At 43.0% G+C, this 13,312-nt stretch overlaps 1 protein-coding gene across 2 annotated transcripts in view; it reads left to right on the top strand.

Moving 5' to 3' along the window:
• LOC132817538 (diacylglycerol kinase beta) overlaps positions 1 to 13,312 on the top strand; it is a 519,975-nt gene that overhangs the window by 445,851 nt on the left and 60,812 nt on the right. For both annotated transcript variants that reach the window (XM_060828035.1, XM_060828034.1), the window contains one exon: positions 7,690 to 7,891. In XM_060828035.1, coding sequence (XP_060684018.1) covers positions 7,690 to 7,891 — 202 coding nt within the window. The remainder of the gene's footprint in view (positions 1 to 7,689; positions 7,892 to 13,312) is intronic.

The raw sequence follows: 13,312 nt of genomic DNA, 5'->3' as shown, positions 1-13,312 counted from the left end.
ATAGTGAGAGGTTGAATTATCCTGAACATGCCTTGATAACTAAATTGCCATTCCCAGAGGGCTGAGAAGAGGTCCGACCTAATCCTTCAGCTGAAGATTTGGGAATGTCATAAAGTAATGGATGTTTGCAAAGACTATTATTTTTTACTGGAACTGTAGCACCATGTTGTCGATAACTTACTGTTCATTTTGAATTTGACAAATCATTTGTGTGAAACAGCGTGTTTCAGGGTCATTCATGCATGCCCACGGTTGTTTTTTACAGCGTACTGAATTGGCTATTTCTGTGCCAACAGCAACTGTATAGATTGTAACAGGTTCAGTCAGTTCTGGGCTTGTCAGGTTTCTCATCAAACCTTTACCATCTGTCGATCGTAGCACAACAGATAATGTTTATCTAGTCTTTTAACAAAATCCATTGAAAACACAGCCAGAGAGAAATATTTCTAACTGGAACTGAGTACTACTGATGCTGCACAATCCTTTAAGACACATCTGCAGTACAGAAATGAAACCAACAATTCATGCCCATTCTCCCTTCATTTGTTGTTCTCCAAATAATCCAATGGGACCCACCAAAATAAAAAGCCGACAGAACTTCTATTAGGTTCGGGAAGCCATTTCTTGAAACATGTCCCTTGTTTTGTCACTCTTTTATTTCTATCAGATCGCTTCTTTATGTTCTGGATATAGGTCTGCTCGCTGAGCTAGAAGGTTCATTTTCAGATGTTTCGTCACTATACTAGGTGACATCTTCAGTGCTTCTCCAGATGAAGCACTAGTGGCATGGCCTGCTTTTGTTGTGTTTAGGTTTCCTTGGGTTGGTGATGTCATTTCCTGTGGTGACATAATTTCCTGTTCTTTTTCTCAGGGAGTGGTAAATGGGATCCCCCAAACACATCAATAAAAAGCGAGCCATGCCATCTTGGCTTCATCCAGAGACTCACTGATATTTTACCTTTTATGGTGCCAAAGCATCTGAAAATGAACCTTCCAGCTCAGCGTGCAAATCTACATCCAGAACCTCAACCTGAGCTACAAACCTTCTCAATACTTGCTCTTCATTATGTAATCAAGCCCAGAGCAACCAGACATTGATGTTCAGTCAATTCAGTGTTACCACTCTATCTACTACATATCTACTCCATTTGATATGAAGAAATGACCGAAAAGCTTTCGACCCTGACTGCAAGTCAGCAAGAGTACTAAAGACTTATGTTTGAGAACTAGCTGCACCCCATCTCTACCTGACACTATGGAAGATTGCCAGCTATATCCTTTCCCCAGAAAGCAGGATTAATGTTATCCAGCTAATTACTTTCCCATCAGCCTCTACTTGATCATCAGCAAAGTATTGGAAGGTGTCATTTTCAGTGCCCATTGCTCACTGACACACTGTTCTGTCAGGGCCATTTATATCCTAATTTCATTACTGCCTTGATCCATACGTGGACAATAGAGCTGAATTCGAGAGGAGAACTGAAAGTGATAGTCCTTGTCATCAAGGCAGTATTTGATTTGAGTGTGGCATCATGGCACCAGAATGAAATATAAATCAATGGAATTGGTAGGAAACTCTCCACTAGTTGGAGTTGTCTTTAGTGCAAAGAAAAATTTCTATAGTTTTTGGAAACTAATCACCTTGGTTCCAGCACACTACTGCCGGAGTTCCTCCGAGTAGTGTCCTAGGCCCAACCATCAATGACCTACACTCCATCATAAAATCCAAAGTGGGTTTATCTATGCTAATAATTACACAACGTTCAGCAATGCCAGATATTCAAGCAGCCTGTGCCATTATGAAGTATGATCTGGACAGTGTCTTAGTTGGTAAGTGGCAAGTGATGCCATACAAGTGCCAGGCAATCAGGCAATAACAATCTCTCAAAATAAATTAAACATCTTCACTTGGCATTCAGTTGCATTACTGTCACTGAATTTCTCCACCATCAACATCTTGGGGTTGAAATTGATCAGAAACTGAACTGAATCAACTGTGTAAACAGTATGGGTTCAAGAACCGGTCTAACGCTGGACATTCTGAGGAAAGTAACTCAATGTCCTGACACCAAAAGACCTGTCAACCACTAGCACGAGACAGGTCAAGAGAATGTTTGAATGCTCGCTGCTTGCCTAGTTGAGTGCAGCTTCACTAGTCCTGAAGAAGTTTTCCTTCTCAGCAGCACTGGGGGTATATCTGCAATAAATTGTGGTGCTTTACTGGGGAGGCACGTAGGAAATCAGGTCCTACTATTCCCAGAGTCATCACAGAAGTCAAAGATGTTATAACAGTATGCAAAATCTCCACTTTACCTGAGTTTTAGACCCAGATTGACTGAAAGCACAAACAATGTTTCTATGCTTAACAAGAATCACTCTTTATTACCAATAAAAATATTCTATCTACTAGTAAACTACCATACAACTCACGTGGTTAAAACTCTGAACCCCTTATACTATATATACAGAGAGACACAAAAGTAAAATGGATGTTACGGCTGGAGGAAAGGAATATGACAGCAGCCCATGGACAATAGAGCTAAATCCTAGAGGAGAGCTGAGAGTGATAACCCTTGGCATCAAGGCAGCATTTGATCTGAGTGTGGCATCAAGGTGCCAAAATTCTCCACAGGAGAGAGATGACCTTTTTGATTTGTCAGGATTTACTGCTCCTTGATCCACCACAACTTACTACAACTAGAGAGGGGAAATAAACTGACTTTCTTCAGGCCTGAGGTTTTTTTTACTGCAGAGGAAAAGGCCATTCCTTCCTTTCCTTAACTGTCTACTAATTTGAAGTACAGACCAAACAGTAGCTCATCACCGCAATCCATTTCATCCAAGCTTTAAAATGTTAAATTTCAGAAGTTCTCAAGATTGGCTGAACACTCAAACATAACCTTAACAAACACTAAAAATACATTGAGTTGGCACAGCAGTCAAACAGGTGTGATAAAGCCTAATCACTGCCATCAAATATAGATGTATTATCAGCCATTTCATATTTTGCAAACATCAGCCCTTGATTTTCAGCTTGCAAACTCAATTCGTTCGTCGTCTAAAATGCTCAATTAATTTATTCTGAGTGCGCTTGGATATGTGACCATAACTAATCACGGTTCAGGCACTGTGAGTCTTGTATTTGTCAACATGGGTTAAGGAGTGGAAATCTATGCACCTTATTCCCAGTTGCATTTCAGTGACCACTTGCAATAAGTATACCATGTGGACATCAAATGCAAATAGGATTGACTGTTGAACAATCCACGAGGCAGAAGTTTGATTGTTTCTATTTAAGCTAAGCACTGAAGCATGGCTGGTGCACAAGCAGCCAAAAGATGAAAGCTCTTAATAAAACAATTCTTTTTTCAGCTTTGTAATTGCAGAGCATCAACCAGACAGGGAAAGTCCTCAGGAAGAGCTGCATAATTGTAAAATAGTTGTGCTAACAGCATGGTAGAGAGATATGCTTTACTGAGTCCTCTCTTCACTTGTTCTTTAATTGCGATGTTCACTGTCCTTACTAACTTAACAATAGAACAAATGATGAGTAATAATTTCAGTGTACTTATCCCCAATTAATAATTTTCTTTATGCCTACAAGAATATTCCGACAATATATAAAGAAAATTACCCCAAGAAGTGTACTATTCAGCATTCTGTCTTATATTATGTAATTGTGAGGTGCATCAGTAATTTTACAGTTACGTTTTTTTTGTTCATGGCCAATAACAATCAGCATGTACTACTTATCCCATTAATGTGGCATCAAGTTCTGGTTTCCACAGCCATTTTAGCCTCAGGATGGAAATATGGCCCATCTTATGTAAATGCTTTGATCCTTTTGTTTTGTGAAAGGCCAAATGGGCATTGAGTCATTTTCTTGATTAAAGTTCAATGCTTAAACTAATTTCTAACCTATTAACGCTGATCATAATTTAGGAAAACATAGAGGTGAAATCTGATTTATGCAAATTTGACTGAGAGTAAAACAAGCTTTTGATTTGTTCTAAGCCATTTTCAAAGCAGCTGGAGACAAACCTTAGCCTAACCCTCGCCTCAATGTTTAAAATCTCGAGAATTCCTGCTCCACATTCAGTCAATTGATCTCTGCCAGGTAGTGATTCTGCAATCGTATGATTTAAGAAAGGGAATGAGTCAGACCGACTACTTCACATCGCTATGCAATGATTCCTTTTTGAACTGCACTTGTTTTGGCAATGAGTGCGGACAGAATTTTGCTTCATTACATTTTGTCAAAGTTTACATGAGTAATGTTCTGGGCAAGGTACTCAGTTGAGCAGTGTCTGTAGAATGGTTTGTCTCTGTCTCTAGCAGAGGAAGGTAGAAAATTCACAGAAAAAGTCATTTACTTTGGATAATAATGGTTTCCAGGATAGATGTTAACAAGTAGCCCCACCATAATGCATAATGACAATTGGTGCGAACTCTGAATTGTAAAACTTGTGTTGAGTGACTTGAATTAAAATTGTTAAAAAAGATGGGAAGTAGATCATTTCCCGTTGTTCAGACCAGTTTCCCAGATTTGTTTTAATTCTAGATGGGGTACCCCAGACCATTAAGTTTCCAGGTGAGGAGGAGTGAAATGGCTCCTCTTGACTGTTTAACTGCCTTAGTCAGTCACGACAATTTGAATGTAACAAGGATGTGTTTTAAATGTAACAAAGCTTTGTTGATTTAAGAAAAAGAATGAGTTTGTTCATTTCTAAACACCAAAAGGAAATAGTAAATAAACGCAATTTAAAAATGAAAAGTAAAAGCAAAAATAATACAGAACAGTCTCTGAATTGTTCATGAAGAGCAGAAAAAAAAGGCAGTGGATAGCACCAATAGTGTTAACATTGGCAGCTGAGCAATCGTTTTCGAGATTCTTTCTTGTGTAGGTTGATTGAAATACCTTTGTCCCGATTCCATTTGAATTGGTTGGCAGCACTGAGTGAATGTATATGTCTTAAGCATGCAGTGTAGAAGTGTTTAAAATGGCTCGTCTCCAAGCCATGGCCCTCACAGCACTCTAGTCTACACATAAGATATCCAGTCATTAGCACACACAGACTAGTGTTATAGTTTTTAACCCTTTTTTTGTATACCCCTAGAAGTTAAAATATGTCTGCAAGAGCTGGCTTTCTATTATGAGGAGGGATAGTCAGCTCTCCAATTATCTCTTCTCATTGTTTCTCCCTGTTCAAAACTTACCTGACTCTTTAGAAGAGAAAGTGAGGACTGCAGATGCTGGAGATCAGAGCTGAAAATGTGTTGCTGGAAAAGCGCAGCAGGTCAGGCAGCATCCAAGGAGCAGGAGAATCGACGTTTCGGGCATGAGCCCTCCTTCTGGAATGAGGAGAGTGTACCAAGCAGGCTAAGATAAAAGGAGGGACTTGGGGGAGGGGCGTTGGAAGTGTGATAGGTAGAAGGAGGTTAAGGTGAGGGTGATAGGCTGGAGTGGGGGTGGGGCGGAGAGATCAAGAAGAAGTTGCAGGTTAGGAAGGTGGTGCTGAGTTCAAGGGTTGAGACTGAGACAAGGTGGGGGGAGGGGAAATGAGGAAACTGGAGAAACCTGAGTTCACCCCTTGTGGTTGGAAGGTTCCTAGGCCGAAGATGAGGCGCTTTTCCTCCAGCCGTCGTGTTGGTATAGTCTGGCATTGGAGGAGTCCAAGGACCTGCATGTCCTTGGTGGAGTGGGAGGGGGAGTTGAAGTGTTGAGCCACGGGATAGTTGGGTTGGTTGGTCCGGGTGTCCCAGAGGTGTTCTCTGAAATGTTCCACAAGTAGGCGGCCTGTCTCCCCAATATAGAGGAAGCCACATCAGGTGCAGCGGATGCAATAAATGATGTGTGTGGAGGTGCAGATGAATTTGTGGCGGATATGGAAGGATCCCTTGGACCCTTGGAGGGAAGTAAGGGGGGAGGTGTGGGAGCAAGTTTTGCATTTCTTGCGGTTGTAGGGGAAGGTACCGAGAGTGGAGGTTGGGTTGGTGGGGGTGTGGACCTGACGAGGGAATCACAGAGGGAGTAGTCTTTTCAGAACACTGATAGGGGAGAGGAGGGAAATATATCCCTGGTGGTGGGGTCCGTTTGGAGGTGGCGGAAATGATGACGGATGATACGATGTATATGGAGGTTGGTGGGGTGGTAGGTGACCAGTGGGGTTCTGTCCTGGTGGCGATTGGAAGGGCGGAGGAGCGGGAAGTGGAGGAGATGCGGTGGAGAGCCTCCTTCCAGATGGCCTCCTTCTTCAAAGAGTGCAATTTCCCCCCAGACGTGATCAACGATGCCCTCCACCGCATCTCCTCCACTTCCTGCTCCTCCGCCCTTGAGCCCCGCCCCTCCAATCGCCACCAGGACAGAACCCCACTGGTCCTCACCTACCACCCCACCAACTTCCATATACATCATATCATCTGTCATCATTTCCGCCACCTCCAAACGGTCCCCACCACCAGGGATATATTTTCCTCCCCTCCCCTATTAGCGTTCTGAAAAGACCACTCCCTCCGTGACTCCCTCGAAAGGTCCTACCAACCCAACCTCCACTCCCGGTACCTTCCCCTGCAACCGCAAGAAATGCAAAACTTGCTCCCACACCTCCCCCCTTACTTCCCTCCAAGGCCTCAAGGGATCCTTCCATATCCGCCACAAATTCACCTGCACATCCACACACATCATTTACTGCATCCGCTGCACCCAATGTGGCTTCCTCTATATTAGGGAGACAGGCCACCTACTTGTGGAACATTTCAGAGAACACCTCTGGGACACCCGGACCAACCAACCCAACCACCCCGTGGCTCAACACTTCAACTCCCCCTCCCACTCCACCAAGGACATGCAGGTCCTTGGACTCCTCCATCACCAGACCATATCAACACGATGACTGGAGGAAGAGCGCCACATCTTCTGCCTAGGAACCCTCCAACCACAAGGGGTGAACTCAGGTTTCTCCAGTTTCCTCATTTCCCCTCCCCCCACCTTGTCTCAGTCCCAACCCTCAAACTCAGCACCACCTTCCTAACCTGCAACTTCTTCCTGACCTCTCCGCCCCCACCCCACTCCGGCCTATCAACCTCACCTTAACCTCATTCCACCTATCGCATTTCCAACGCCCCTCCCCCAAGTCCCTCCTCCCTACCTTTTATCTTAGCCTGCTGGACACACTCTCCTCATTCCTGAAGAAGGGCTCATGCCCGAAACGTCGATTCTCTTGCTCCTTGGATGCTGCCTGACCTGCTGCGCTTTTCCAGCAACACATTTTCAGCTCTTTAGAAAAGACCTTTGATGGACTATGGGAGTCTAGATTAGAGTGGTGCTGGAAAAGCGCAGCAGGTCATGCAGTATCCGAGGAGCAGGAAAATTGACGTTTCAGGCAAATGTTCATCAGTAAGTCTGGCAGACAGCGTCTGTGGCAAGAGAAACAGCGTTAATATGTTTTAACTCAAAAACGAGCCTTCTTGGGTACTTCATTTCAGATCACCAGCGCTTGGAGTTTTTTTTTATTTCTGTTGTTGATGTGAATTTAGAATGATGCAAAATTTCCTTTCGCCTTGAAAAGTAGAAGTGGTTTATAAACGCCATTATGATGAAATTTATTCTGTGCCTTCTTTCTGACTTTGAAAGTTTGGTTCAAGCAGTTTAGCTGAAGTAAGTGATATCCTGTGATTTCTATCTTCCAGTGTGATGGTATCGTACTTGACCTAAGTAATACATCACTGGAAGGAATTGCAATCCTCAACATTCCGAGCATGCATGGAGGCTCCAATCTTTGGGGTGAAACGAAGAAACGAAGGAACTATAACCGTATGAGTAAAAAAGTCCCAGAGAAAGTTTTTTCGACAACAGTAACAGATGTGAAGGAGCTGAAGTTCTGTGTGCAAGGTAGGAAACTAACTATTGTGCTATTTACCAAGTAAGTTTGCATCAACATCAGTTGGTGCATCCAATAGATTTTCAAAAATACTGTGAAACATTTTATTTGCATAACTATTATAATTAGCCCCTGAGGGAAGCATTTTGCAAATAGTACAGCATTTGTGAGCCCTTCTAGGAATTCAAATGCCAGCTACAATATCAACATGCATCAAACACTTCTTCAAAGTGCAGTGTGTTTTAAATATGTATCATGTTGATTTAGTGAGCAGTCCAAAATTAAAATTACATTTCTGGTTCATAAATGCAAGTACACATCTGAGACATTCATACCAAGAAAACAGCAAACTTGTGTTATGGACCGGACAAGGCCAGCCCCCCTCAAAACATTTCAGGAAAGTGGCCCAGACCCTAATGTCTCTACTTGTTTTAAGCAGTGTATGGTGGATATTCAGGAGTGATGCAGCTGGTCCTACCACTCAGTTTTAAACCACACAGAATTTATTTACAGACTACTGAATGAAACACACACAAAAGAAAACAGAATGTAGAATAACACGATACGACACGATATCCCCCGCAACTTAATAAAGGGCCGTTCCAATTTCCTGCAACATCCCATAAACACACCCCTTGGCAAAAAGGTGTTTCTGGTACAGGTTCTCACACAGTCGGAACACGGGCAGCAGCCTGGCCCAGAAGTGGACACTGGCTGCAGATCACCTAGCCTGGATCCAGCGACGCTAGCTGGCCTGAAAGTCTCCCAGTCGGTGTAAGGTCCCGGATTTGTTCCCTTGTGAAAAACACCTGTTTTCCACAGTGGAAACTCACTGAAACTCAGTCAGAACATGGCACACAGTCCAGACACACCGCATGCACACTGAACGGATCAGATCTGGCACCACTAGCCAGCCTGGAAATCACCCAGGCGTTGTAAGAGCCTGGATTCGCTCCCTTGCCAAAATGGAATGCTTCCCACCATGGGATGTTGCTGAAACCTGGTCAGAACTCAGCCCGCACTCCGCAATAGCTGGACACGCCAATTGCATACCAACCAGATGGAGAGAGAATCAGCATGGAAACTCTTTTCCCAGCAGTTGTTTCTCTAGGCCCCCAATCCGTTAACTAAACCAAACTAAAAAAATTCCTGAAGTGGGAGAACTGGCCATTCCCCTTTCATTGTAGAACTGTTTATAAGAAAAACAAGCCTAAAAGCCCTTTTCCCTGATTGTTGCCTTAGGCAGTGTCTGTTAGCCATTATTAAAGTAACTAGTTCAGACACATCGGCACCTCTGCCTTTACGACCTCTCTTGAAAAAAGCCAAGGGCAAATTAGCCTTAAAGGGGCAGCATGCTCACACTTGCATTTTTTTAAGGATTCAGAGATCATCATGACTGTAAAGACATTAGCTACTATAAACATTGAAATGGACCCAGTTGAATATTGTGAAGGTGAAAGCCATTGACTTGTAACTCTGCCATTAACTCCACTGACACCATTCATAAGTAATTTGAGACTAAACAATAAAGTTCACATTTATCCTTAAATGACCTTCCAATCATACAAACTGTGCCATTGCTAAGGCCACCTAGTTCCAGCTCTGTAACATGAACCAACTACGACCCAGCATCAATTCATTTGTTGAAATCCTAGTTGTTGGGCAGGAATTTCCAAGAAGTGGGAATCTCATACAGGTTACCTCTCTGGCTGTCCTTTTCAATGAAAGTAGGGAGCCATGCACTTGTGAGAGGAGATTCTGCTCAGGGCTTCCTCAAAAATGTGGAGTTATTCTTACTGTCCTTTCATAGCATAGACTGTCAGAAAAGGGCAAACCATGCCCCTGCTTACAGCACTCAGCTGCCATATTCTGAAATGTAAGAGCCCTGGCAGTTACTTTGACAGGTGCTATCAAACCCTCGGTGCATACGGTAACATGAAAGGTTGGATGGCAGGTATCAATGTGACACTTCTGACACCACCGTAGTTCTGCCTCTCAAACAACTGCCATGGTTCAAATATAAAACATAAAAGGAGATATAGCATTCAGCAGCTCAATCTTCTTCAAGTCACTAATCTTTCATCATAACAAGGATAAGGTGTAAATCTAATAAATTTGCACTAAAGGCTGATTGGGACCAGGACATAACCACAAAAGATGGTCTTTTGAATTGAATCCTTTTTGAGCTCAGTCCTGCTTGAGTGCCCTGATCAGCTTTACTGGGAACTGTCAGTATGGTTGCTTAACTTGAAAAGGCTTGTTGGCCCAGTCAGGCTTCGGTCTATTATAATAAACCAAATTACATATGGCTGTGATTCCTCATGAGTTGCCCCCCCCCCCCCCCCCAGGGGGGTCACTTATACTGTCATTACTACAGGTGAACTTCCCCTCTGACCTCCTTCAGTTTTCCCCCTAAGACTTTCATCCCTTTTTACTATCTACCTTGCTATTCCTGATCTTTTCACAATTCCACTCTGTCTGGATCACCATTTTCAGCTTTAGCTTTATGCCATCCCTTACTCAATTCGCCTACATTTCCTTCCTCCCCAAGTGCAGAAGAAAAATTGTCCATTCACTTCAACTGCTGTGGCACATGCTTAATTGGAGATTGATAGGGTAATGGAATAGAGCTGAAAATGTGTTGCTGGAAAAGCGCAGCAGGTCAGGCAGCACCCAAGGAATGGGAAATTCGACGTTTCGGGCACAAGCCCTTCATCAGGAATGAGGAAAGTGTGTCCAGCAGGCTAAGATAAAAGGTAGGGAGGAGGGACTTGGGGGAGGGGCGATGGAGATGTGATAGGTGGAAGGAGATCAAGGTGAGGGTGATAGGCCGGAGTGGGGTAGGGGAGGAGAGGTCAGGAAGAGATTACAGGTTAGGAGGGCAGTGCTGAGTTCGAGGGAATCGACTGAGACAAGGTGGGGGGAGGGGAAATGAGGAAACTGGAGAAATCTGAGTTCATCCCTTGTGGTTGGAGGGTTCCCAGGCGGAAGATGAGGTGCTCTTCCTCCAATCGTCATGTTCTGGTGATGGAGGAGTCCAAGGACCTGCATGTCCTTGGTGGTGTGGGAGGGGGGAGTTGAAGTGTTGAGCCACTTGTCTCAGTCGATTCCCTCGAACCCAGCACCGCCCTCCTAACCTGTAATCTCTTCCTGACCACTCCACCCCCACCCCACTCCGGTCTATCACCCTCACCTTGACCTTCTTCCACCTATCACATCTCCATGGCCCCTCCCCCAAGTCCCTCCTCCCTACCTTTGATCTTAGCCTGCTGGACACACTTTCCTCATTCCTGATGAAGGGCTTGTGCCCGAAACGTCGAATCTCCTGTTCCTTGGATGCTGCCTGACCTGCTGCGCTTTTCCAGCAACACATTTTCAGCTCTGATCTCCAGCATCTGCAGTCCTCACTTTTTCCTCCAGAGTAATGGAATAGTCTTATCAAACTTGCTACATATTAAAACATCTACAGTTCAAAGTGGTTGCATCTTAAAGGAAATGCAAAGCCAATTAGGCTTATTTCCTTGTTATCATTGCCACGTCAGTCTGCATGTTAATCATAAATAATTAATATATTTAGTCGAAATCATTATTGTTTGTTAACTGTAGAACATTATTGAAGCATTTCTGATCTCTGCTCAGGATTACCCAAATGAGAGTACATATATTGCAAATGGTTACTCTTAATTTGCATTTAATTTATTTTCTGGGAACAAACTGTCCCTTTGTTGTTTTTCATGGTTACAAATTCTGAAGACTACTTATTGAGCAACCAGATACCCTTGATAATCTGTCATTGGAAGGTATTGATTTTTGTTTAAATTACCCAGTTTCAAGGGATGATGTTTCTCAATAGTTGTCGTACCCTTCTCATAGATTTTTCTCCAGGTTACAACAAAATCTCTCCCAAATTTGTTGGTACAGTTAATCTGTCACTGCCTGCCTTGACAGTCTATTATACATTCAATGAATTCTGCACAGTGTTGCAAAATTTAAATTATCATTTTTATACGTTGTAAGAGATCTGCCACAAGACCCTCACCTTTTTAATAAACCTGTTTGAACCTGTTATTACTCGCCTTTGTAGACATCACATCCTGAGGTAGGACTTGAATCTTCTGGCCCAGAGGTTGGAATACTACCACTGTTTACTCGCCTTTTTTTCTCTTGAAGAATTGTTGTAGAATATGTCATATATTCCTTGTGTAACATTTACTATCTGGGTTCTCGCCTTCTATAAAGGAAATTCCAACCTAGGTATTTGAGACTTTGATTGTGCCTAATCCTATCTATCAACTTGGTTGCTTTTCACTGCACATTCTTCATTGCCTTGATATCAGTCTCATATTAAGATTGACAAAATGTTGTGCAGCCCATGGGCAGAGTGGTGGAATATGTTGCACCAGTTTATGTTGCTACAACAAAAAATTGTGCCTTAACTAGAAGGGAAAGCCAAAAGTAAAGAGAGTAGTTCCTCAATCTGTCCAATATGTTATTAACAGAGATCTGGAAGCATTTAGATCAGGAAGTCCATTAGAGGTTAAATGCTCTCTATAACGCAAGAAAACCATGGAAGGAAAATAAAACACTTTAGCGTCAATCTCTACCCTGGAATTCAAGTGATTGAGTTTGAGTCATTTAAACGACAGCCATGGCTCAGTTGGTAGTGAGTCTCGTCTTTGAATCACATAGTTCCAGGTTCAATTCTTTGTCCAGTGTTTTAGCAGAGAAATCAAGGCTGCACTCCATTGTAGTGCTGAGGGAATGCTTCACTGTCACAGGATGAGATGTTAAACCAAGGCCCCATCTGCCTGTGCTGGTGGATGTCAGTTGACCATTTTGAAGAAAGTGTTATCGCCCAATGACCTGTACAATATTTATTCCCTCAATCAACAGCATAAAGCAAATGTAGTAAGTGATCATTATCACTGTTTGTGGAAGTATGCTGTGCAAAATTATCTGCCATGTTTCCTTCATTACATCAGAGCACACACTTCAAAGCGTACATCGATTACTGTAAAGCACTTTCTGATGTCAAATGATTGTGTGATCAACTCTGTAAAAATGCAAGTCTGCCTTTTCTCTTTTCAAAGTGATTTGGTGAAGCATTTACACACAAACAATTTCCTCTAGTGAGAGAATTAAGGGCAATTAAATAGTCTTAAATTTGATGCTAAGCCATTTTGCGTAACATCAGGAAGCACATGTTCACGCAATAGGCTGGATTTTATGTTCCTCACCAGCAGTCTTGAAGGATAGGAGCATCTAAAAATCCAACTGATGGCCTCCCTACTGCCTACACATCCCCAACTGCCTAAAATTTTACAATGATCAGGTATCCCACTTGTCCTTAGATCTAATGCCACCCTTTTAAGTAACCAATTTCATTGCGACTTAATGACCTCATTCCGACCCCACTGGTATCTAACCCATAA

This window comes from Hemiscyllium ocellatum, chromosome 7 (assembly GCF_020745735.1).
Source record: "Hemiscyllium ocellatum isolate sHemOce1 chromosome 7, sHemOce1.pat.X.cur, whole genome shotgun sequence".
Classification (NCBI taxonomy): Eukaryota; Metazoa; Chordata; class Chondrichthyes; order Orectolobiformes; family Hemiscylliidae; genus Hemiscyllium; species Hemiscyllium ocellatum.
This window is presented reverse-complemented; position numbering and strand designations above follow the sequence as displayed.